Below are 22687 nucleotides of genomic sequence, written 5' to 3'. Positions count from 1 at the left end.
GTCACTCCCTCAGAAAGAAACACCCCATCTATTCTGTTTTATGAAACCATGGAAGAGGGGCAAGTATCAGGATTGGGATTTGGGTTTTTTGGGCAGCAGGGGAAATGGGTAGATACCTTGCCAGGTCACACACTTGCCCCAAGATTTCCATGCCTAGCAGAAAGTGGAAATCACAAAACATGGCTACCTTCCTTAACCAGACTTACCATTATTCCAAGATTTTATGGTGCACTAGAAATTTTGCAGTAGTCACGTTTTGTCAGGGCACAATCATAAGAAAGCACCACTGTTAATTTAGTAAAATTAACTTACTACAGCAATTTAGAGCTTACTAAAAACACCTTTGAAGATTTTGTAGTTACTAGAACCATTTGACTTCTCAGAGTGTTTGTCTTGCTACTCTTCCAAATGCCATTGTATAGAAACACCAGCAGTTTGTTTGATTCTGCTTTTGTGTCTCCTCCCTTTCCTGTCTCCACTCAACTGGCAAGTTTTATTAGCTTCACTCTGAGGTGTTAATTCTCAGCAAAACTGAATGCAGGAGTTCTTTGTTGTACAAAATTCTGCATATTTATAAAACATAGATGTGGTGCTTAGGGACATAGTTCAGGGGTGGACTTGCCAGTGCTGGGTTTACAGTTTGACTCCATGATCTTAAAGGTCCTTCCCAATCTAAATAATTCTGTGATTCACAGGGAGACTGTATAGATTTCCATGCCTTCCTTAAAACTACTCATACCTACCCTCCTACTGTTGGTGAAATAGTTCAAGCAGGTCTTCTGGCACAGATCACCCTGGAGGTGTGGGTTTGCTTCACTTGAGTATGGTATTTCCTCCTTTCTATGAAATTCACCTGCTCTCCTTGTTTACTCTATTTTTATGTAAGCAGTCCCTGGCCTTAAAAGCATCATTCTGGGAACTCTATTACTTGGAACTCTATCACTTGCTAGCAGAATTAATTAGTAGACAACAGTCTATTGTTTGTGGATGTTTTCCTCTGCTGGTGCACTGGATGGAAAGGCAACTTTGTTCTTCAACTCCTGGAAACTAAACCAATAGCTTGAATTTCTTGCCATTGACTGTTCTGCATGTTTCTTCTATTCATCGACTTCAGTCCATTTCTGGACTTTAGCATCCCCAGAAGGGAGTTTCTGATATTCTGATGTTCAGCATCTTTCCAGATTTGATCTTTTGAGGAAAAACCAAGTCATCTTGCACCTCTTGCTACATAAAGTAGTTATTTGCCTGACCCATTGGCTTTGCAGTCACGGCAAAGTGTGAGGCAGCAGCAAAGGTCAGGAGGCTGTGTGGCCAGAGCACAATCAATAGATGATTATCTCCCTTTAGTCATCACTCACTAGACCATATCCAAGATACTGCACTCCATTTTCCCCCACCAACACCATACCTGAAAGACCTTAAAAAACTGGAGTGAGTTCAGTGCAGCCATGAGGATGATCAGTGCTGGAGCAGTTGCCCTGTGAGGAGAGGCTGAGGGACCTGCACATGTTCATGCTGGAGGAAAGATGGCTTCAGGGGAAACTCAATGAAATCAGTGCTAAGGCCTCCCTAAGAGAGATTCCATTCCAATAGGCCCAGTTTGGGCCTATTACTTTTGATTATTTACTTAGACATCCATTCAATTATTCTTTCCGTTTATTGTTACAGTGGAACAATAATATTTTAGAAGACTTAGTCTGTTTACTATTAATTAAACTTGCTATAGATCTCCAGCAGATCTTTTCCCTGATTATTTTTTGGTGATTAAACACTAATCACATAGGGCAGTGGCCTAAGGGCTTAGAAATAACAAATTTGAGGATTGCCCCAAAGATAACATTTAGACAGCCTTTATTTTTTCCATTAATAACCTAATAACCTGAGAAATTTTATTCAGGGCCGAAGCTCTGTGTTTATATTAGTGTGCCTACAATGTCACTACTCTGACAAATTAGTTCGTTAAGCATCACTGTGTGCTACCAGGTTAGTAATTACATCTAACAAATTATTTGACAGTTTTGTACCCTTATTTATTTCTGTAAAAATCGAAATAACAGTGTAGTATTAAAACATGCTTTGTATTTTGTTCCATGTTACCTGACCTCTCTCATTTTCTCTGATTGTATATGAGCTTGTATACATAACATGAAGGCCACAGCAACGCATCCTTACAGGCACATAAGGTACTTAAATATGTATATACCCCTGCAAATCTTAAATGTCACAGGTATATCACTCTGGAGCTTGGCTCTTAGCACTGCAGAACAGTGTTGCTGTGTTGTACTGCTCAGAAGAGCAGCGATCCAAGCAATTCAATCTGGGGATCAGGGGTGCTCACAAACCAGGAAGAACTTGATGTCTGTGCCTGAGCTCTTTGAAGATCCTGAAAATAAAAGAGGACAAGTCTAACTGGGTAGACATATGGCATCCACTCCCTGTAAAGCCATGTGGGGACTCTGAAATAAATGAAGAGTCCATTGTCCTTCCTCTGGCAATTGGCTCCCAGATGGTGGTATGTTACCTGGCAAAATTAAACTTCTGGCACTCTCCTATGTGTATCACAGGATTTACCATAATCCTCTGATACACATGTCACAGGCTGAGTGAGATCTCAGCCTGTGAGGGCAGCTTCCACTTGGGGCACTTTAAAAATATTTAGGAATAATAAACAACAAAATCTTGTTTGTTGAAGAGTAAGATCCTGCTGGCCTCACCTGCATGTGTGAAGTCCACTGAGCTCTCAGAGGAACTTCTTTCACTCCACTGACTCTGTAAGAGACTTTGGGGCTCCTATGTGAGAAAGCCAAACAGGAGCAAGTGGATTTTTAACATAGAATCATACAATATCCTGAGTTGGCCCACAGGGATCATCAAAGTCCAGCTCTTGACCCTGCACAGCACCACCACCAAGAGTCACACCCTGTGTCTGAGAGCATTGTCCAAACACTTCTTGAACTGTGTCATCATTGGTGCTGTGATCACTTCCCTGGGGAGTCTGTGCCAGTGCCCAAACACCCTCTGGGGGAAGAAACTTTTCCTGATATCCAGCCTAAACCTCCCCTGACACAGCTTCAGGCCATTCCCTTGGATCCTGTCACTGTCACACAGAGCAGAGATCAGTGCCTGCCCTTTCTTGTCCCCTCACAAGGAAGCTGTCACTGCAGTGAGGTCTCCCCTCAGTCTCCTCCAGGCTGAACAGACCCAGTGCCCTCAGCCACTCCTCACACAGCTTCCCCTCAAGGCCCTTCCCCATCTTTGTTGCCCTCCTTGGACACTCTCTGATAGTTTAATGTCTTTCTTACATTGTGGTGCCCAGAGCTGCCCCCAGCACTGGAGGTGAGGCTGCCCCAGAGCAGAGCAGAGCAGGACAATCCCCTCCCTTGCCCAGCTGGTGATGCTGGGCCTGATGCCCCCAGGACAGGGTTGGCCCTCCTGGCTCCAGGGCACATTGCTAACTATAATGCCTAAACTTTATTTAATTTAAAGTTGGGGGTTGAAACTCCTGTGACAGATTTTTTTTCACTTTAAATTTGAGCCTGTTTCTAGTAATACTACATTTCTCCAGGGCAGCCACACTTCCTGGTGGTCCAGCCGAGTGAAAGATTTCATGTATTTCAGTTAGTCCATTAGCAGTTTCACCACAGCTGCTTCTATCTTACCTCTAGTCAAGCTACAGCATGATGGAAATGTCAAAAGTTCACATTTTGTTGAGGCTGCAGAATGAGCAAATTCCCAACAGGAAGCCTAAGTCCATTATCTGTAATCAGGCTCTTGAACTTCATGGCTGGCAAACCTTGTTTCAGAGCATTAAGTGATAGCAGTGACTGTTGCTTATTACTGGATCTATTTTTCATTAATTAGAGTGGTAATGAACCATCATGGGGCACTTTTTTCAAACCTTTATAAACAAATCCATATCTAGTGTGTTACAAAATCTTCTGGACATTTAATTTGAATTATTTCAATATATTTGTCTAATAACACATTATGTGTCTGTCACCTTGGTATTTAGACACATCATATCGTTTAAATACAGACAGATGGTAACTCTGCTGCTCATGATAAACAATATAAACAGCCCCTTTCCAGTGTAATTTGAACTCTAAATAACCCAGAGATTGTCTGTAATTAAGTAAATCTTGACCAAGAAGACATATCTCACATCACATCTCATTAGAAATCCCAGAAAAAAAGGTTACAGCAAATTTCATGTCTGGGGACCTTCTGCCAGCCAAACTTGAACTCAGACACACCCTGCCCACTCCACTCCAGAAAATACTCTGATAATAACAGCAGTAGTAGTAGTAGTAGTAGTAATAGCAGTAGTAGTATTTAGATTTCAAATCAAAATTTCCTCAGATAATTTCAGCAGCCATAATTCAGTGCTGAACAGAGATGAACTTTAGGCTACAATGGTCCAAAATTATGTAGGTTTTTAAAATTAATTTTTAGTGGCATATCTTCATGTTTGACAGTTCTGGCAATGCAGTTTTTAGAAACATGCAGAAAAAGTAATGTCTGTTTAATATCATCTATGGGCCTTATCCTTTCACACTGAATTTTGCTGACTACTACCCTTGCTGCTGAGTAAGGTAACATTTGCTGGGATTAAAGACATCAGGCTCTGATCTCCTCTTTCCAGAAGTTTTATGGTAGCTATTCAAAGGAAACCTAGTTTGGTGCAGTGCAGTTCACACTGAAGTTTCTTTCTGGTATGAGCTAGAGAATTCAGCAGCCTGGGTTTGTTCATGCTGTGGTTTTGTGATCTTACACTAGTGTCACTATTGGGTTTGTGACATAGAGTAGATGAGCCCCTACCATGAACTGGGCAGCCTGGGACGAGAAGACTAAAGAGACAGGGTTGTGATAGAAAAGCTGTTAAAAGGCAAGGACTTTATTAAAAATCATTTATTTCTAATAATAAAAATAATTTATTTTTAATATTAAAAATAATTTCTTTTTAATAATAAAATTCCTGCATTAGAAGGCTATAAAAGATATTTTCTTAAGCATGATATCATTATCCATTTTGAACAAGATTAATATAATTCAGTGCCTGCCCTGAAATGTTTAGAAATTGCTAATTCAGTTCCTTTTGTTAGGAAAGTGTCCTAAAGGGAAATACCACAGTCAAATTATTTAGAAATAATGAGACTCCTTCCCATACTCACCCAGATTGTGTATATGATTTAAGCAGTCTTTCAAATTATTATTTGTCTCTCATATTTGAATCTCACAAAATACATTGTAGTATAATCATAAGGATAATGATAAGGACAAGGGTGATGATGAGGATAAGGATGATGATGATGGTAATAATATTATGATATTAAATGCTATCTATTATAAAATAATATGTAATATTAAAATGTATCATAGCAATTCCAGTGGTGTTTATGAGCTGTGACTTGGAAATTTATGATAAGGAGGGAAGCAACTGACAGACCAAGCAGCAATTAGCATTTTCTGGTTTAAGTCTTTGTATGTTCAGTTTTGCTCACATTTTTTAGGTACTGGCTTTGAACTTGTTGCTACTAGAGATACCCAGAATATGAAGTTGCTTAGACAAATACCTTTATGTTCATAATCTGCTTTTATTTGATTTGATGTTCATTTCCTGACTTACTGTGCTGAATTCCCATCATATCCATGGACAAGATAGTTTCTCAGATACCATAAGTATGTGTAAGTTTGCCATTTCAAAATTAAGTAGTTATGAGTATAAACACTGATGTGGAAGTTAGAGGTAGATAGGATTGTGCCAAATCCACTTATCCACCTGCTTGAGTGTATGGAGTCTCAAAAGTAGCAAAATGGTTTATCTTTAAAATTTTATCACTCTTAGCATCTAAAAAAATTACATTTTTAATGACATGAATAACATGTCAGAACATAACTGATATGCAATAAAATTCTCAGCTTTCTTGGCTTCTTTCCAGATGCTGTGCTGAAGATCAGCTGCTCTGGTGTGTGCCATTCTTTGTAACTCCCATTTCAGATCATCATCAACTCTTGCCTGTTTCTTCTCTCTGAGAAGAACTGATTCTTTGTACAAGTTCTATCTTTGCAACAGTGAATTATGCTTTCCAGGCAGAAATCTTAATAACTTGAGGAATATTTTTATATTGGTCCAAAACAATCCTATTAGACTAGGTGTTCACTATTTGTGCTTTTGCAGCTGCCCATTGCTTAAATTCATTACAGAATGCTCTTGACACTCATGTAGCCTCTCACAGGACTGTGATACCCCTGACTTGCAGCACTGCTTTGCTTCAAAAGACACTTTCAGTGTGTCTCCTCTGTTACTAATATGCCCATAATTACTCAGGGGTGCTTTGTCAGCATGTTACCATAAATTTGAATGCTCATATTTTGGTGTGAGATATTAGAAAACTGCCAATCTGACTGTTTGAGCCATGATTAACTCTCTCACAAGCGTTAGTCAATCAAATCCTGCTTTCTCTCATGGTGTCCCAGCCTCACCCCTGTCAGCCCAAATGAAAACAGTAGAAGAGGTCTAAGTGGAGTAATTGCATTGGCATTTACTGCAGGAATCTTTCCAGAGTTATTTGAATGCAACTATGGGAAACGTTGAGAAATTATAAAGAGAAAAGGAAAAGGGAAAGGGAAAGGAAAAGGGAAAGGAAAAGGAAAAGGAAAAGGAAAAGGAAAAGGAAAAGGAAAAGGAAAAGGAAAAGAAAAGGAAAAGGAAAAGGAAAAGGAAAAGGAAAAGGAAAGAATATTTCATTTGGAAGAGAGCTACAGTGATCATCGAGTGCAATTACCTGACCATTGCAAGGCTGACCAAAAGTCTTAAGGATGTTATTAAGGACATTGTCCAAAAGCTTCTAAAATTATGACATTCAAGGGGCATTGACCACTTCTGACCTCTTGCCATGTTTGACAATCCACTCTGTAAATAAATAGCTCCTAATGTTCAGTCTCTAGTCACCTCTAGGTATTGTATTGTGGGAAACTACCTCATTCTTGAGTACCTGTATTAAGTTTCACCAATACTTTTGCACAGATAACAGCTCTTTTTTCATTCACCCTGCAGCATGTGAGCAGGCAACGTGCTGCTATTTCGTATTTCCATTTCTTTTCTTCTTTTAGTTCACAATTATCTCTCTTATAGCTGCTGAATGTTGTGATTTTATTGCTGTCTTTGCTGAAGACTAGTTTATTTTTCTTCAGGTCACCCCTGTGTGAGTGAGGTCTCCAGGAAAAGGATTGTTGGTGCAGTTGGCTACTAACAGTAGTTTCATTTTGCTTGACTGTATTGTTGTTTAGAAACACAGACTTTTCAGTTGCTTTAGGAGTTGTGTTTGTTTCTTCACATGCAGTCCCCTGGCATCTACTCAGCTTTAATTTGTTAACTGTCAATGCTGACAGTTTAAAGCATAAGCTTTGCCCACTGTTACACTCAATATAATCAAATTGATTGCCAGATGTCTTCATCCAGCCTTGCCACTGACTTATTAGAGATCACAAAGCTTGAAGAAATGCAGCTTCCGCAGATGTTTCCATTCTTTGACGTCCCTTCAGGGAACTGAGTGTTGCCACCAGCACTGCTGGAATGACTGATGGGCACAGTAGTCCAGTGGGAGTTGCAGGAAATCTCTGGTTTTATGATCGTGCCTCAAATAGTTACATTCCAACTGCTACATTAGGAAGAGACTTGTGTATAAGAGAGAAAATACAGATTTTGGTTTCTCCTTTCTACCCCTGCTATGGTAAATACAGCAGTTAGGAAGGATTTGACAATGTAGCAATATTGTTACACTGTGTAACAGAGTTGCAGTATTTATATCTCAAGTTTAATGGGGCTGGGTAGAACTACTTGCACATTTCTAGATGGCGATTTGGGCGTGTTCTGCACATTTTAATTTCCTCCCATCCCTAGCACTTAAGCACCAGGTGACCATAACCTGTTGTTTCCCATTAAAGAAAAATCACCATTTTTATCTTCAAGCCTGTGTTGATAGCTCTCAATATTGAGCTCTGTCCTTTGGTGATATTTGATATTGCTGTCAATAACAGATCCAAGGAAGGTGACCATCAGATGAGACCCAGATCAGCCTATGGAAGCTCCTAAATGGTGTAAAGGAAGCCACTCACTTTGGCCCTTGTGTTGTGCAGTGCTGGTGCCCCAGTGCACGTATGTGACCCCCTGGGCAGCAGCCACAGCAAAGGCAGAGCTCCTTCAGTGCTGGGGCTCCCCCTTGCCAGCCCACTCTATTCATGGCACCTTCACAGTGGAAAGTGTTTCATTTCAGATGAAAATGTCACAAGGCAGAGTGGAGAGGTTGTCACACAGTATTACATAATCTATGTATTTAAGATCTCATTTTGTGATTGTCCCTGTCGGGTTTTGGAGAGTGATACCAGATTATGGGGTTTTCCTTTCTGACAACCACTGAACAGAGCCTCTATTTCTTTCTTCATATCCCCTGCGCCAGGAAATCTCAAGTGTGGCTGTGTAAGATGCCCCACACTAGTGTTCTCCAAATTACATAAACCTTCTTGCTGGCACAGTACTCCCTCTCAGGCTGCCCACACACAAAGTGCAGGTGGGGGAAAAGAGTGGCCGGAGATGTCTGGCTCTGTATGTAAACTGAATAAACTCTATTTACAGAAACAAAGGAGTCCCAAGAGGCAGTGTCCAATTGTGCAGACATCCAAAATAGCTGTATAGGTTAGAAATGCAAGTTCTGCTTTTAGGCAGCAGGGAGAGGGGTTTGCCTCTGAAGGGAGGCTCAGAAAATTGAATGTAGGAATTCTTTCAGCCAACACTGAGGGACCCATGTTGCTGCCTTCAACATCTGTATTAGATAAGTCAGCTGGAGACTGGATACCTTCTCTTTCCCCACCACCCTGTGAATTTGAGAGCAGATTTTCAATACTCTCTTCCCTCTCCACCAACAAACAGGCTTTTCCTCTCGACAGACGTGTTTTTTTCTCCCTGCTCATTTCAGCATCTTCACTTGTCAGTTTCCACCCATCCACTTTGACCTACACACCACGGATTTTTCTGTTCCCACATTTTTTTGGCCTTTCCACTCCCATGCCACTGTATCACCTTCACTTTATCCGCAATCTGGGAATGTGTTAGATGAACATTTCCAGACCCTCTGCCTACCTGCCCCTGCCTAAGGTTTTACAGTAAGAAGAAGAGGCCATGGAAGTGCACGTTCCTGTCTGTACATTCCTCTCCTTGTGGCTGCAAGGATCCAGCATGGACACAGCAGTGCTTCCCTGCAGGCCTGGGGCACTCACGAGTCCTGGCTGGTGTCTTTCCACTTGCTGACCAGTGCCAGAGACCCCTAGTGAGGGTGTTAATACCTATAGCCCAAAATAGGCAATCACACATGGAGTAATCAGTGCCTGAGTCACACAAGAATTAGGATCCCCTGAAAAATCTAATTCCAGCAATTCAGGGGAAAACATCCAAACTTTTTTTAATTTTCCCTGGTTATTCCTTTTTACCTCATAGCAATGAACTTTACAAGTCAATTACAATTCAATCTTGTAATTTTTTTTATCAAATTTTAATTGTCTTTTGATCTCACTTTTATAAGAAAGGGTAAATAGGAGGCATCCAACAGACCTTCTTATCTTCCACTAGTTTGCATGCCTCTATCTCATATTTGCCTTCTGACTAACCACTCCTAAATTATTCAGCCCTTTCTCCATGCACAAGTCTTGCCATGCTGTAGCTACTTTGTTTTTTTTCTTGACGATTACTTTGTGGTTTGCTTACAGCCTGATGTAATGAGCATCTTTACTCCCCAGGGGCATGTGTCTGGCATCCTGTTGCCTTTCCCTCCTGAGACCTTCAGATGTTTTTATCTCCACTGCAATAGCCTTTTTCACTGAGGTCTACTGTCATCCAGCAACATACAGACACAGTAAAGTGGCTAACAAACCTTGTTTTTCAGTGCTTTCAAGGCACAAACCAGTTTCTGCACAGAATAAGTGAAGATTTATGGGAAGAATCTGCACGTGTTACTTGCAGTTTGTTTCTTTAGCTGAACAAAAACCAGGTTGGCGAACACTAGGTCAAAGACACAGCTTTAAATGTTTCTGTCAGCCTGTCTTAAAGCCAAATAAAACTTGCATTTAGTAAATTCTACTGTATTCCTTCTGGCAGGTACATATTAATTATGTTAAAGATCAATTATTGGAAAAGGTTAATTACATATAAATCCATGAAAGGCTTGCAATTGAACTTAATCTTAGCTTGCAGGAGGCCCTTACATTTTTAAGATTTATTGAGCCAGCTGTTAATAGCATGAAAATGTCTGCTGAGGACTTATTCAGTCCATAGAAAGATTGTGTACTCAACAGGGCCATGAACAATAATTGCAGACAGTACAAAGGCCGGTGAAATGTTCCCATGAATGTTGTTATTCTTCTCCTGACTAAATAAAATATGGCACCCACAGCTACAGTTTAAAATTCAGTACTTGCTGAGCTACTGTGGTTCTCAGGCCATAGAGAAGTATTTTGGCTGTCCACAGCAGAAGGTAAAATGACATTATTTGGATGTATTTGCCATCATGGTCTAACAATATGCTACTTTTACAAAGGAACAGAGTACATGTACTTCTAATACACTGACACAGTAGTGAGCAGCACTGGTTGATCCATTATTGGGCATTGAATCAGGATTTCATTATAAAGTTTTTTTAAATGACAAAAAAAAATCTTACTCATCTTCATTAGTCCACAATTTAAAAAGATAATATTTAGTTTTCACATCTAAAAAATATCCGGTATTGCTTTATTAAAAATATTCCTTTTCTTTCTGGTTCAGAAATTATTTGGAGTACCAATTTTTGTTGTATTTGATTAGCTTTCCTAAGAATTGTCTTTGACTTGTTTCCAGTTCTCTCTTTGCCAGAAAAGATATCTTTACATATTGATGAGCTGTTTTTCTAAGTAGACCCACTTCAGTTATATAAAAATATCATTTATTATTCCAGAAAGAGGTTGTCTGTACTTCCAGGAGGTTACTTTCATTTCACATTAAAATAGTTTGCTTGCTCAGATTATTCCAATATATTGCAAATAAAAGCAATAAAGGCAAAGAAGGGTCCAAGGTGATTCATCTATTCGATTTCTTCACTGGGGTATTGCTTAGCTGATGATAAGAAAAATCCAAGTTTCTATGCACAGATCAGTTTTAGTGGACTCCTTAAAATGAAAGGCAGTGACGAATGTAGCCATTTTCCACTGTTAGAAAAAAAGTCAGTAGAGAAGAAGTATTAACCTCCGGATTTTTTTTAATTCCACTTCAGTGCATAGGCAATATTACATATTTTTGAAAAACTTCTTTCTCTTGTATGTGCCACTACAGTACATTACTATCTTCCTGTTTTTCAACAGCAATAAAAGTCAATTTTCACACTCATCTGTGTTTATCTCTGAATTATCTTGATACGCAATACCAGCTCACTTTCCTACTTCTAAAAATACCGTGTTGTTTTGCATCTTGCAAAAAGATTAAAGAAGGAAGCAAAATCACCAACTTGTTTTGCCTGCAATGACAATTAAGATGATTTCCATCCAGATGGTGTTACGTATTTGAAAACACAAAGACCTTTTGGCTGGAGTGACAACAACATCTGCAAAAATCAAACAGCATCATCCATCCCAAGAATTTCCTGAAGATATCCTGCCAATTACTTTTACTAGTAGGTGACGATTAATCGTAACCTGTCTGGCATCTGAGCAGAGATCTGATCCCTGACCAGAAAGAAAAGCTATATTCAGACAGAGCTGAAAGCAAACTTTGCCAGGACCCAAGATCCTGAGCATCATTATTTTTAGAATATGCACAACTCAGATAATCTCATATTGCTTTGGAGGGGGTTTGTTGTTGCTGTAGGTGTAAGTCTGCTCAGCTTCTTGTGGGAGGTACAGAACTCAACTTCCTGCCTCTCCCAAATTACGTTAGAGATCTTCAGGTGATGTAATTCAATGAGTGCTATTAAATTGCTTTTTGGAGGGGGAGCTATAGGCAGAAAATAATTATTGAGAATATCATTTGAGGGTGAATTCAGGTGATCTCAAAAGTCTGCATGTCTCCAGAATAGTCTCTAAAAAGCCAGTTTTCATATTCTGGCAATCACGCAAATACTGACTTTTACTTTGCTGATAAATAGTTCTGCTTCTTCCTATGAGATAATTTGCTAAACATGATAACACACATCATCTTTCTAAATATCGTTCATCTCTCTGTTCAGAGATATAATTACAGGTAAAGATATTGAAAATTCTTGGTTTCTGGGATAAATACTTATGCAAGGTCACTGTAAGTTCAGCCCATATCTGACCAAATTTTTCTGTCACAATTATGTGAAATATCCCACTGATTTTATAGTAAGGGAACGTTTACAGAGCAAAGGAACTACCACCTGGTAAAAACAATACATTTGCCTCTTTTCAATATAACTGTTGCAGCATATTCTATTCATGTTTTGTATTCCTTGCCCTCCTGAACTGGTAGAGGGAAGTAGTTAATCCCTTTTTTCAAGATAACAGCAGTTTTCCAGCCAGTTTCTGGCTCTTTGACCTTTTCTGCCCTCTGACCATTCTGAGCAAGTGCTCAAGAAATAGTGATCCAATTCTGTCCCTCACTGCATTCTGCTCTATTAGGGTATTCAGAGCCTTAAACTCTATGAATGTCTTTTTCTTTTCTTCTTCTTGTTTTTGGTTTTTGTTTTGCTAGCCCATAGAAGCATGAAGTACACCCATGCCCAATATGTTACTAGGCTGTGCAAAAAGGCAGCTGCTCCAATAGTCAAGTTTGTGCAAACAGACCTGTTCTTTTAGGAATCTGAAAGTTATTTTCAGGTGCTGATATGTGGCCAAAGTCCACTGTCAGTCATCAGGCTTTATATTAAACTGCTTTAAATTGCCAAGTTTTATCAGTTTAGGATAAACCCCGTTGATTATATATTTTTATCATATTTCTATAGTGTGATGTGCTCAAATACAGTGGTCTGGAATATGTGTTTTGTTAGCTTTGTGCTGTAGTGTCTGGTTAAGCTTCAAAGTACTTTTCCACATTGATTAGATGATACCCCTGGGTTGTGGCCAGCCAGCTCCAGGGATTATTGAAGGCAAATTGAAGATAGTTCTGAGAATAGTAATAAGGACTAGAAGAACTGATATCCAAAGAGATATTAGAAAAACCAAAATGCTGGTCATTCCTCCTTACCATCACTACCACCTCTTAGTGACTCTGAATAGAAAGCTGTTAAGTGTTACTATGTATTGATTGCTGCAAATCTCAATTAAATCCTATTTAAACTCCTCAGCAAGTGAGAATAATTTCTCTCTGTGCTGCCATAGGCGTGCATGACCTGTGCCATGGCAAGCAGAGGGAGCTGATGTCAAAGCTGTCTCGTGCCCTTAGTGGAGCCCAGTGTCTCTGTAGCACCACAGAATCATAGGGCTGGGGTTTTTTTCAAAAGTGACTTTGAAGATGAGGATAATGAACTGTCCTGAGAACTATTCAGAAATGACCACTACAAGCTGTGCCTTTTCTCTGGGTCATGGATAATAACTCTAGCTCAAAATTAGACCTTAGAAGGACAGCCTAAGGGTAGCTTAGAGTTGGTGATACAATTGCCCAGTTAATTTCCTTTGTGAGTTAATATAGCTGCAGGCTAGATAAAACAACCTCTTGAGATTTTCAGCTTAATTCTGCAGTTTTGGGGGCAGATATGCCGTACTCCTGTCCTAGTTTGTTGCCTCTCTACTGATCTGTAGCTGGTGCAGACACAGTAATTGACAGCCATTGATGTTTCCTGCCTATTCTTAATAAGAATGTGTGAACTCTCAGCATTTTCTGTGAATTTATAGCAAATACTACTTTGATGACCTAGTAATGATCCAAAAATTATTAATATTATTCATTTTTCTATTCAGATAATATAAAAGACAAAAAATTCACAAGATTAATTTAACCTGTACTGTCTCAAACTATCCTTTCTATTTAAAGGAAAGGATGTTTCACCATGTTAGCATTAAATGCAGGCAGCAGGCAAAGCTCCTCTAAACTTATTCTTTCTTTGAAGAATATGAAAAAGAGAAAGATGATGCAGGTTTGTGCGTTAGTATGAGCATGTGCTTTCAGCAGATGAGAGATTGTCATTGATTATTTTTCCCAATAATCATAGACTCACAGAATAGTTTGGGTTGAGAGAAGCAAAACCTAGTTCCAGCCCCCAGCCATGGGCAGGGACACCTTCCACTGCACCAGGCTGCTCAAAGCTCCATCCAGCCTGGCCTTGAACACATCTGGGAAAGGATTCATTCCCAACCCTCTCTCAGTAAGGCCATTCCCCCTTGTTCCATCATTACATGCCCTTGTAAAACCCATCCTGACATTCTTTCTGTAACTTTAGAGATTGTCCTGATGGTACATCAAGGTGTTGGGACATGGCACAATATCCAAGTATAGCTTTTGTGTTTCCCCCTTTAGCTGGGTTCATTCCCATGACACCTATGGATGCTGTAAAATCTCACAACATCCAAGAAGCTCATGCTAGGAAAGTTGCATTGGAGAAGTCATTAAAAGTAAAACAATCCCTTGTGATGATTTATGATGCCTTCTTTTCTACCATTATTATTCTAGCAGTCACATTATTAATCTCCCAGCTGGCTTTAGAAATGCTGATAGTTTAGGAATGCCAACCACAGCTCCATCAGTAAGACAAGCAATCCAGAGTTTCTGACCAAACTTGAGCAGCCTAAGGCAGCCCAACACCGACCTTCCTCCGTGAGGTGGGGAACTTGGACTGGCAGATCTTGCATGAGTTGTGTAAGTTTGGGGTAGTCACATTACTGGACTTCAGTTACTTGTGTTCTTTGTTACTGTTGTAGTGACACTGGACAATACATAAGTGTAATCTGTTACACTCATGAGTTTTCATCAGTTCATTTGCACAAAATTTTGTGTTATCTCAGGGGTTTAGTGAGTGGTACTAGGTGAAATGTCTGAAGTGAAAGAACTAGTTGTTTGAAATTTCATTTGAAATTAAGTGTTCAAAACGACCAATGCAAAAGCTGCTGAGATTATTTGAAATCTCAGATTAGAGTTAATGAGGGAGATTGTTATCTGCAAGGATAAAAATCTGAGACATATTTCTAAAGGGTGAATAAAATCATCATCATGGCTGAAGAGAGGCTTAACATTTTGGGAGATCATACATAAGATATTAGCTTAGGGAAAAAATAAACAAAGGGATAAATGTACATTAGAAACCTCTGTCTTTTAGTAAGTCATTATAGAAAAGTTGGAATTATACTGCCCATTACCCAGTCTCACATCTGAATCTTTTCTGGTGCTTTACAGAAAGATTCAGAGTGAAAACTGAGAGCCCATTAAATTAAATGAAATATCTCTAATTCTACCTGTTTTCCTATTTTTGCCTCTAAAAGATAAAGAGGAAAATAGTAATAGAAATCTGGGAAAGTCTTGTACAGAAATACAGAAATATCACAGAGACTTTAGCTACATTCAATTCCAATATAAAAGGAAGTTCAGAATAATATTTTTCTCTCTTGGTTTAAAAAGGGCAAATGCCATCTGAAGCATATTGTATAAAATTATGGCACAGAGAAAAATCATAATATATTTAACTTTTCCTTTTTTCCAGGGTATGTTTAGGTAAGAAAATCAAGCAGTTTTAACATACTCAAAAGTGACTTTCAACAATTGCAAACTTTTCTTAGGACTCTGATTTCATTCCAAGAAAGGTTTATTTTGATTTATCTTACACATGTTCCTAACAAGTTACACTACACTGAAATAATGTGCCTGCCTGCCTTCCCTACCTCCTAGGGAAACACAGCCAGGAAGGGCAATGGACACATTCTTACCTTCCCTATTTCCAGCTGAGAACTTAGGGATAGAGTCTTGATGGGAGTTGAGGATGTGAAGAGTGAAGAAGATGAGAGAGCAAAGTGTGAAATAAAACCACCACTGGTCTAGGAGGATTCTCTTCCCTTCAGCTGTTTTTCAAACAGGTTCCAGTGCATTTCCTGCTCCTCTTTTTCCTCCACCTTTCTTTCCTTTAGGGAGAACCTCATCCTTGCCCTCCAGATAGAAGAGCATACTCAAGTAGATAACTCCTTTGGACGAACGCTTTTAAAAAAGGATAAAACAACTATGTTACTGTTGTCTTCTTCGTCTCTCATGTTCAGAGGGGACCAGAGACCCTCACTGGGGCAGAGAGCTCCCAGCAGGGCAGGGCAGAGGCTGTGCTCTGCTGGCAAGACAGAATTAATTTGAATCTTTTGCAGTGGGAGGCCTTCACAAAACTCTGTGTTATAAAAAAAACCTGTCAGAGCTCTGGAATAAGTAAGAATAAGGGCAGGAGCAAGTCACTGAATTTTTTAAAACATTGTCCTATTAGAAGTGGTGGAGGGTGACCAAAACCCCCAGTAAGCATTTTAATAATTTCTGGACCAAATGCATAATTCCCAATATTTTGGGTGACCTTATTCTTTTTAAAGTCCTAATAATGATTTTTAGGGGCATACACTGCTCTTCTAATGATCTCTAACTTGCTGCTAGCCACTCACTACTAAATAAAAATGGCTGTTCCATTGCTGCTCCTCTCAGAGTCACTGGGACAAGCCAAGATCACCCTGCCACCATGTCAGTCACCAGGGACACTGTTTTTTCAGCACTGTTCATATTGCTCAAGACATTCCAGCACCTTCTATGTTAGTCTTGGATCCCAATAAACACAACTAAATATAGAAAGAAGTTTGCTTTAGGTGGGTACATGTGTGCTACGTGTCTGTGCTGGCAGTATAGTCAATCAGGATCTAGGGTTCAGTTCAGGAGGGTACACAGTGGTGCCTGTCCCCTGTTACACGATATTCCCTGCTCCCCAGGCACTTCTCCTGAAGAGTATAGCTTTTCCAGGTCCAAGAACATAGCTGCCAGATCTAGGGGATATCTCAGATACCTTAAGGCATCTCAAATGGCACTGGACAAATAAATTTGGGCAGCTGAATTAAGCCTTCCTTGTGCCAAGCCTGAAGTGTGAGGCAGCTGAGCAGCCAGCAGAAGCCTTCCTGAGGATTAGCTGCACCTCTCTCAGCTGACGTGGTTACCTTGTGCTGCCTGGGGAGTTTAGACACCTGCTTCACATGTAGACACCTAAATTTAAATATCTTCATGTGGAGCTCAAGTCCAAGTCAATCCAAGTCCATCTATTTTTCTGATCGCTGTTAGAATTTGTGATGTCCTTAACCTTTCCTAGTCAGTTTTCCTATTTCTCAATTCTCACCCAGACCTCCTGCATCTAGTTGTTTTGAGCTTGAGATTTGTACTGTGCAAAGATGCCATGTCCACTTCTGACTCTTCTTCAACTCTGAACTTACTGGATTCAGAATCAAAACCAGCATTTTTGGTACCCAATTATGAAGTAGCCACCTACAATCCACCGATGTAGTAGCCAAAGACATTTTAAAATGTCAGAGCATAAAACAGGCAGAAGGTCAGCCTAGGCCAACATGGGACGTCAAACAGTGACACCAGCCAACAGTGAACAGCCAGGGAGGATTGCACAAGCAGGCCAAACACTCAGTGATATTTCTCTACAAGAGTTTCTCAGCCCCCAACATCTGCTACTTGAAGACATCCTGAGCCAGAAGTGGGCTTTTGGTATTAATTAGCCCGGGATTAAATCTTCTCCCCTAAGACCATCCAGAAGGTTTTAAACCTTCTATCCCCTTGTGTCAAAAGTTCCACAATTTATCAGGACAATCCACAGAAACAGATTATCTGTACCCTTGGCTTTGTATTTAATCACTATCTGGATCATTCTTGTAGGAGCTATGCTGGGGACAAGATGTGTGTTTCTAGCCAACACAAAAGAAGTAAAACTTGTATCAACAAGAACCTGCTTTCAATTATTCACCAACAAACACGGATTTAGATTATCCTTGCATAGAAACATACAAACACCACAAAACCCTAAGATTAAAATCAGGTATTTCTTAGAAGGGCTCTTTAGGCTTTTAAAGTTTGCCAGGGAATTAATCATGAGGTGAGGAAGAACAGAGCTTGTTCTGTGCTTTTCTAATCCATGCATAGCAGCATGTCTACCCCAATCCTTGTAAAAGGACATTATGCCTTCTCACAGCATCTGAGTACCATCACTCTGCTGCTTCTCCTCCTCTCCCCTTAAATGCTGTTCTGGCTCTAAGGACAGCTGGCTGATTAGTTCGTGCACACCAAAGTCACTCTCACTGTTTGAATCTGTGACCTGAGGAAATAAATCCTAACACTTGCTGAGCTTCAACTAACTTTCCAGGCTTCCAGCTAAAGGAATGCTTCTGAATACCCAGTGCTGTATTTCCTCCCTTCCAGAAAATGGTACATCAGGGCAGTTGTGTCCAGAAACTACATTCTCAAACACACAGTGTCTGTTTTCATAGGAAATCAGTACTGTGCTCATAAGACCAATTCTACCAGACTCTCACCTCTGGGCCTGCCCTAGTTTTTTCTTACCTTAGTATTCTTTTTTTCTTTGGACAGAGAAGTTGTTATGGAAAGATAGATAAAGGGGGAAAATTCTAATCTATCTACTGATTTGTACAGTTTGCTACATCAGGTTTCAAAGCTCCTACATGAGGTTTCTTCAAGACTGCTCCTTTTGTCTGTATACTTTGGAAATTGTAACCCTCACTTTTCACCCTGGAGACTCCTGAGGTAGCTTTTGACACCAGCTCTGATCTCACATCCCTGTCTCAAACAGGAATCCCTGTGTTTTGGATTCCCACCGACTATAGGAGTGGGAATCTCTTTTGTCCTTCTTATTCAGCTCATGTATGTAGATGTGTGTACTTTTTACCGACACTTGGACATTAATGCTTTCTGTAATGTATTTCTTTCAGACATCATTGTTCTCATCGCTTCAATAGCAGTTGTTTCTGCAAAAACTCAAGGTAACATTTTTGCAACATCAGCACTGAGAAGTCTTCGTTTTCTACAGATCCTTCGTATGGTGCGCATGGACCGAAGAGGAGGCACTTGGAAATTGTTAGGTTCTGTAGTTTATGCACATAGCAAGGTATGTAATCCTAGATACTAATTGTGTCTGGTTGATAGCTTCACTTGATGTGATTCAACAAGAGACCAAGGAAATAAGCACTCATCAGTTTTGAGCAGAATATCCCAAATTTTCTGAAGTAACATCAATTGTAATATGAACTAACACCAATACACCAGGCCATGTTTAACGCTAACAGTTTTCAGAGATCTTGAAAATGCTTTTCCTTGATGGGCAGCTGTAATTTGTTATATGGTGGGGATGTTGCTGGAGCAAACCATTAGAGTAGATCTTGTCCACTTTCAGAGAAAATTTGTATCCAAGGGAAGCACTTGACTCATAACTGCACAGATGCCAAAAAAGCATTTACATAGATATTTTCATGATGTCTTCTTGAAATGTCAATCCATAAAATGGGAATTGATCTCTGTTCTTTTTTATCTAGGAATTAATCACAGCCTGGTACATAGGATTTTTAGTACTCATCTTTTCGTCTTTCCTGGTTTATTTGGTGGAAAAAGATGCAAATACCGAATTCTCCACATATGCAGATGCTCTCTGGTGGGGCACGGTAAGTACAGAAAAATAACATGGACTCTCTAACCACTATGCTAAAGTGCTTTGAATTTCACCTACTGAGGATTTTAACTTAGTGTGAATTATTTTAACTGTTCAGTGAATTGTTTTCACTGACAAAAAATGGTCTGAGAAGCTTCCTCCTTCAGCTATTCATTTGCACATTGACAGATTATTTCAGTCCATCCAGCAGAACAGCTGTTTATGTGTTTCTGCTGCAAACCAGACCAGAAAGCATTGTACTTTTTAACCCTTAGCCTTTCAGTAATATAGTTTGTAACATGGCCCCACAAAGAGCTGTTTTGATACAAACCAGAGGGCTCTAAATGGCAGTGCAGGAAGAGGAAAAAGTGTCAGGAAAAAAGAGGGGAAAAATCTTACATCAGCTTTGGCAAGAGAGTATCATCAGTGCCCTTTAAAACATGTTGTTTCTTCTTCCTCTGTACCTGGAGGACAAAGACCAAGAATAAGTATGTCAATTCTGGTTCCACAGTGTTATTTTTTACAGGTATACTTGAGATCATGGTTAGCTATCAAATCAATTGTTTTTACTTTGTTGAAATCTGTGGGATCTAAGTACATGCCTGACTGCTTTTCTGAAGGAGGATTATATGAATATTGTTAAAGAAACCAGGCTTTCAATGAACAAAAAAAGGCCTAAGTTTGAAGTTTTGATTTCTTTTTTTAATGGCAGAATGTGTAGGGGTTTTTTGCTTAAAAATGTCCTGTAGTGATCCAGACTTCTCCACTGTGTGAGAGTTACTTAAGCAGCTTAAGAAATCTGCCCCAACAAAGCCTAAGGCAGTTATTGTCAGGCAGTATTAAACTGCTTTTCTTTTCCTTCTTATGCAGTAGAACACACAGAGTGTGCTCTGGCAATGTCTGGGTAGTGAAATGATACCTGGGAGATCATTAATGCTGACAATAACATAGAGCACTCATTAGTTTCCTTGGAATAAGTGTGAAACCTGAGCCAGCCTCTGCCACCTTTTCTTATCAGAGGGATACCAAAATGAAGCTTTCTCACCTCAGACATTTTGCTGACAGGATTCCACCTAGATTTAGTAGTATCTGCAGGCTCAGAGCATGCACACAGGCACTGCACAAAAGCCCTTTCCAGAATGTCTTAAATTATTGAGAATATTTGTAAGAAGTTTTGTCTGCATTTTGAGCTAAGGTCAAGGTCACTCACTATTATTAGGGGTAGTTAGTGTATTTGAAATTTGTTCATCTAAGGGCTAGTAATTTGTTGCATGTCTTCCCTAGAGACTGTATTTCTGTGTTATCACTACACAAAATTGGGAGCTTGGAAAAGCCAGACCTACTAAATATTATGTGTGCATTTACAAACATTCAGAAATATATTTTGCTGGAACTTGTTGCTTTAGAGCAAGCAAGGCAGATCACTGATAAAATACACATTTTATCCTGTAGTACAAACACACACAGAATTCATCCTGGCTGAAGTGATGACACAAGGTTTTGCATTCAGTTGCATCTCTGTAGTTTATTTTGTTTCCCATTTCTTCAAAAGTTGAGTTCTGAGTGTGCCTTAAGGCTTTCTAACCTTCCTGTATTGATCAGGTTGTGAAGCTTCTGGCATTGGATGCTGATGTCCTGACTGATGGGTACCCCAGCTCTGGCAGTCTGAAAACACCCTTGCCCCTTTAGGGTGGCAGTGGGGATGTGCTCCTGCAAGAGACTCTCCTGTGGCTGTGCATGTTCTTGGGAATGCATCTTTTCAGACATTTGATTCCCCAGGAAAAAGCCTCTACCTCTCTGCAAGGAAGGCCCTGTGTGCCTTAGCCCTGCACAGGCAGGGAGAGGGCTGGGCAGAGGATTGTACCCACCTGCCAGCTGGAATGGGGAAATGTGTGCACAAGGAATGAGAAAGTCCCAGCAAACTCAGAGCTCCACTGGCATCTGACTGAGGCTCGTGTTAGATCCAGATCCTTCTCCGTGAGCAGCTCTAGCAGCAGGAACAAGGCCTTTATTTTAGAATTTGCTTCTCCACTACCTGCTGACTGCAATTTTTTAAGGAAAAACCCTGCTAGGAAATAATCATTGTATAAAGTGGTGCTTAAAATATTTTGTACACTATTAAGTGAAAGTGCATGACTCAGAGGTTGCATAAGTAGTGCAACTGAGAAAATCAGGAATCTTGCCTAGATTTCAGCAGGAAAAACAACAAAGTTTATTTTAAAACCTGAAAACAGTATAACTTGTATTTTTCTATATATTTTCTTCTTTCCATAGTTTCCAATTAATACATTTAAGTTTTTAATGCACTTAAGCAAGTGCCCAAACTTACTAGAAATCAATCACTGTTCCCCCTTACCTGATGTCTTTGCCATTTTAATAATAGTAATTTTTTTCACAATATGTAAAACAGTATGTGGGAAATGCATAATGTGCTTCTTAGTCATGGTTGTTTTTACTGCCAGAGTAACCCACATGCAGAGATTTGAAAAGGACAGACTGTATGGCATTTTAGGGGAAATCAAGGCTTAGTCTCATTGATTTGTTTATTTGCAAAAGTTGTTCTGACTTAAACCACAGATTATGTACCAAACTCTGGACTGAATTTTGTCATGGCAGAGGTACGAGAAAGAAAAGGCTGCATCAAAGTCAGGTACAAAAAGTTACCCTAAATTTCAATCTTTTAGAGGCACTTATTCTTCTCCTTACAGGAGCAGCACTAGCATGCTGCAATTAACCCATTCATTAATTCACGTTACTTGAGGATCATACACTGCTATGGTTATTTCACTGGTTCAATTTCTGAAACCCATATTTATATACAGAAATGAAAGGCAGGATATGGCATCCAAATTTACATATGAATACTCCACTGTATTTGCAATTTGATGCTGTACTGTGCAACCTGCTACTGAATCATCATGTTAATGTTACTACTGTGAATATTCTTGTGGTTGGGGTCTCCACAGTGCTGCCTAACACAGCAGTACACAATGGTGTGTGTTATATGAAGAGCTCAAGTTCAGAATTTGCTTTGGTAGAGAAGATAA

General features: G+C 39.7%; 1 protein-coding gene across 3 annotated transcripts in view; it reads left to right on the top strand.

Annotated features, from left to right (window-relative positions):
• The window catches only part of KCNQ5 (potassium voltage-gated channel subfamily Q member 5), a 279943-nt gene that overhangs the window by 210681 nt on the left and 46575 nt on the right, over positions 1 to 22687 (top strand). For all 3 annotated transcript variants that reach the window (XM_063152924.1, XM_063152923.1, XM_063152922.1), the window contains exons 4-5: positions 18928 to 19103; positions 19528 to 19653. In XM_063152924.1, coding sequence (XP_063008994.1) covers positions 18928 to 19103; positions 19528 to 19653 — 302 coding nt within the window. The remainder of the gene's footprint in view (positions 1 to 18927; positions 19104 to 19527; positions 19654 to 22687) is intronic.

Source organism: Melospiza melodia, chromosome 3 (assembly GCF_035770615.1).
Source record: "Melospiza melodia melodia isolate bMelMel2 chromosome 3, bMelMel2.pri, whole genome shotgun sequence".
In the NCBI taxonomy this organism is placed as follows: Eukaryota; Metazoa; Chordata; class Aves; order Passeriformes; family Passerellidae; genus Melospiza; species Melospiza melodia.
The sequence above is the reverse complement of the archived record's forward strand: the minus strand, read 5'-3'. Positions and strand labels throughout refer to the sequence as shown.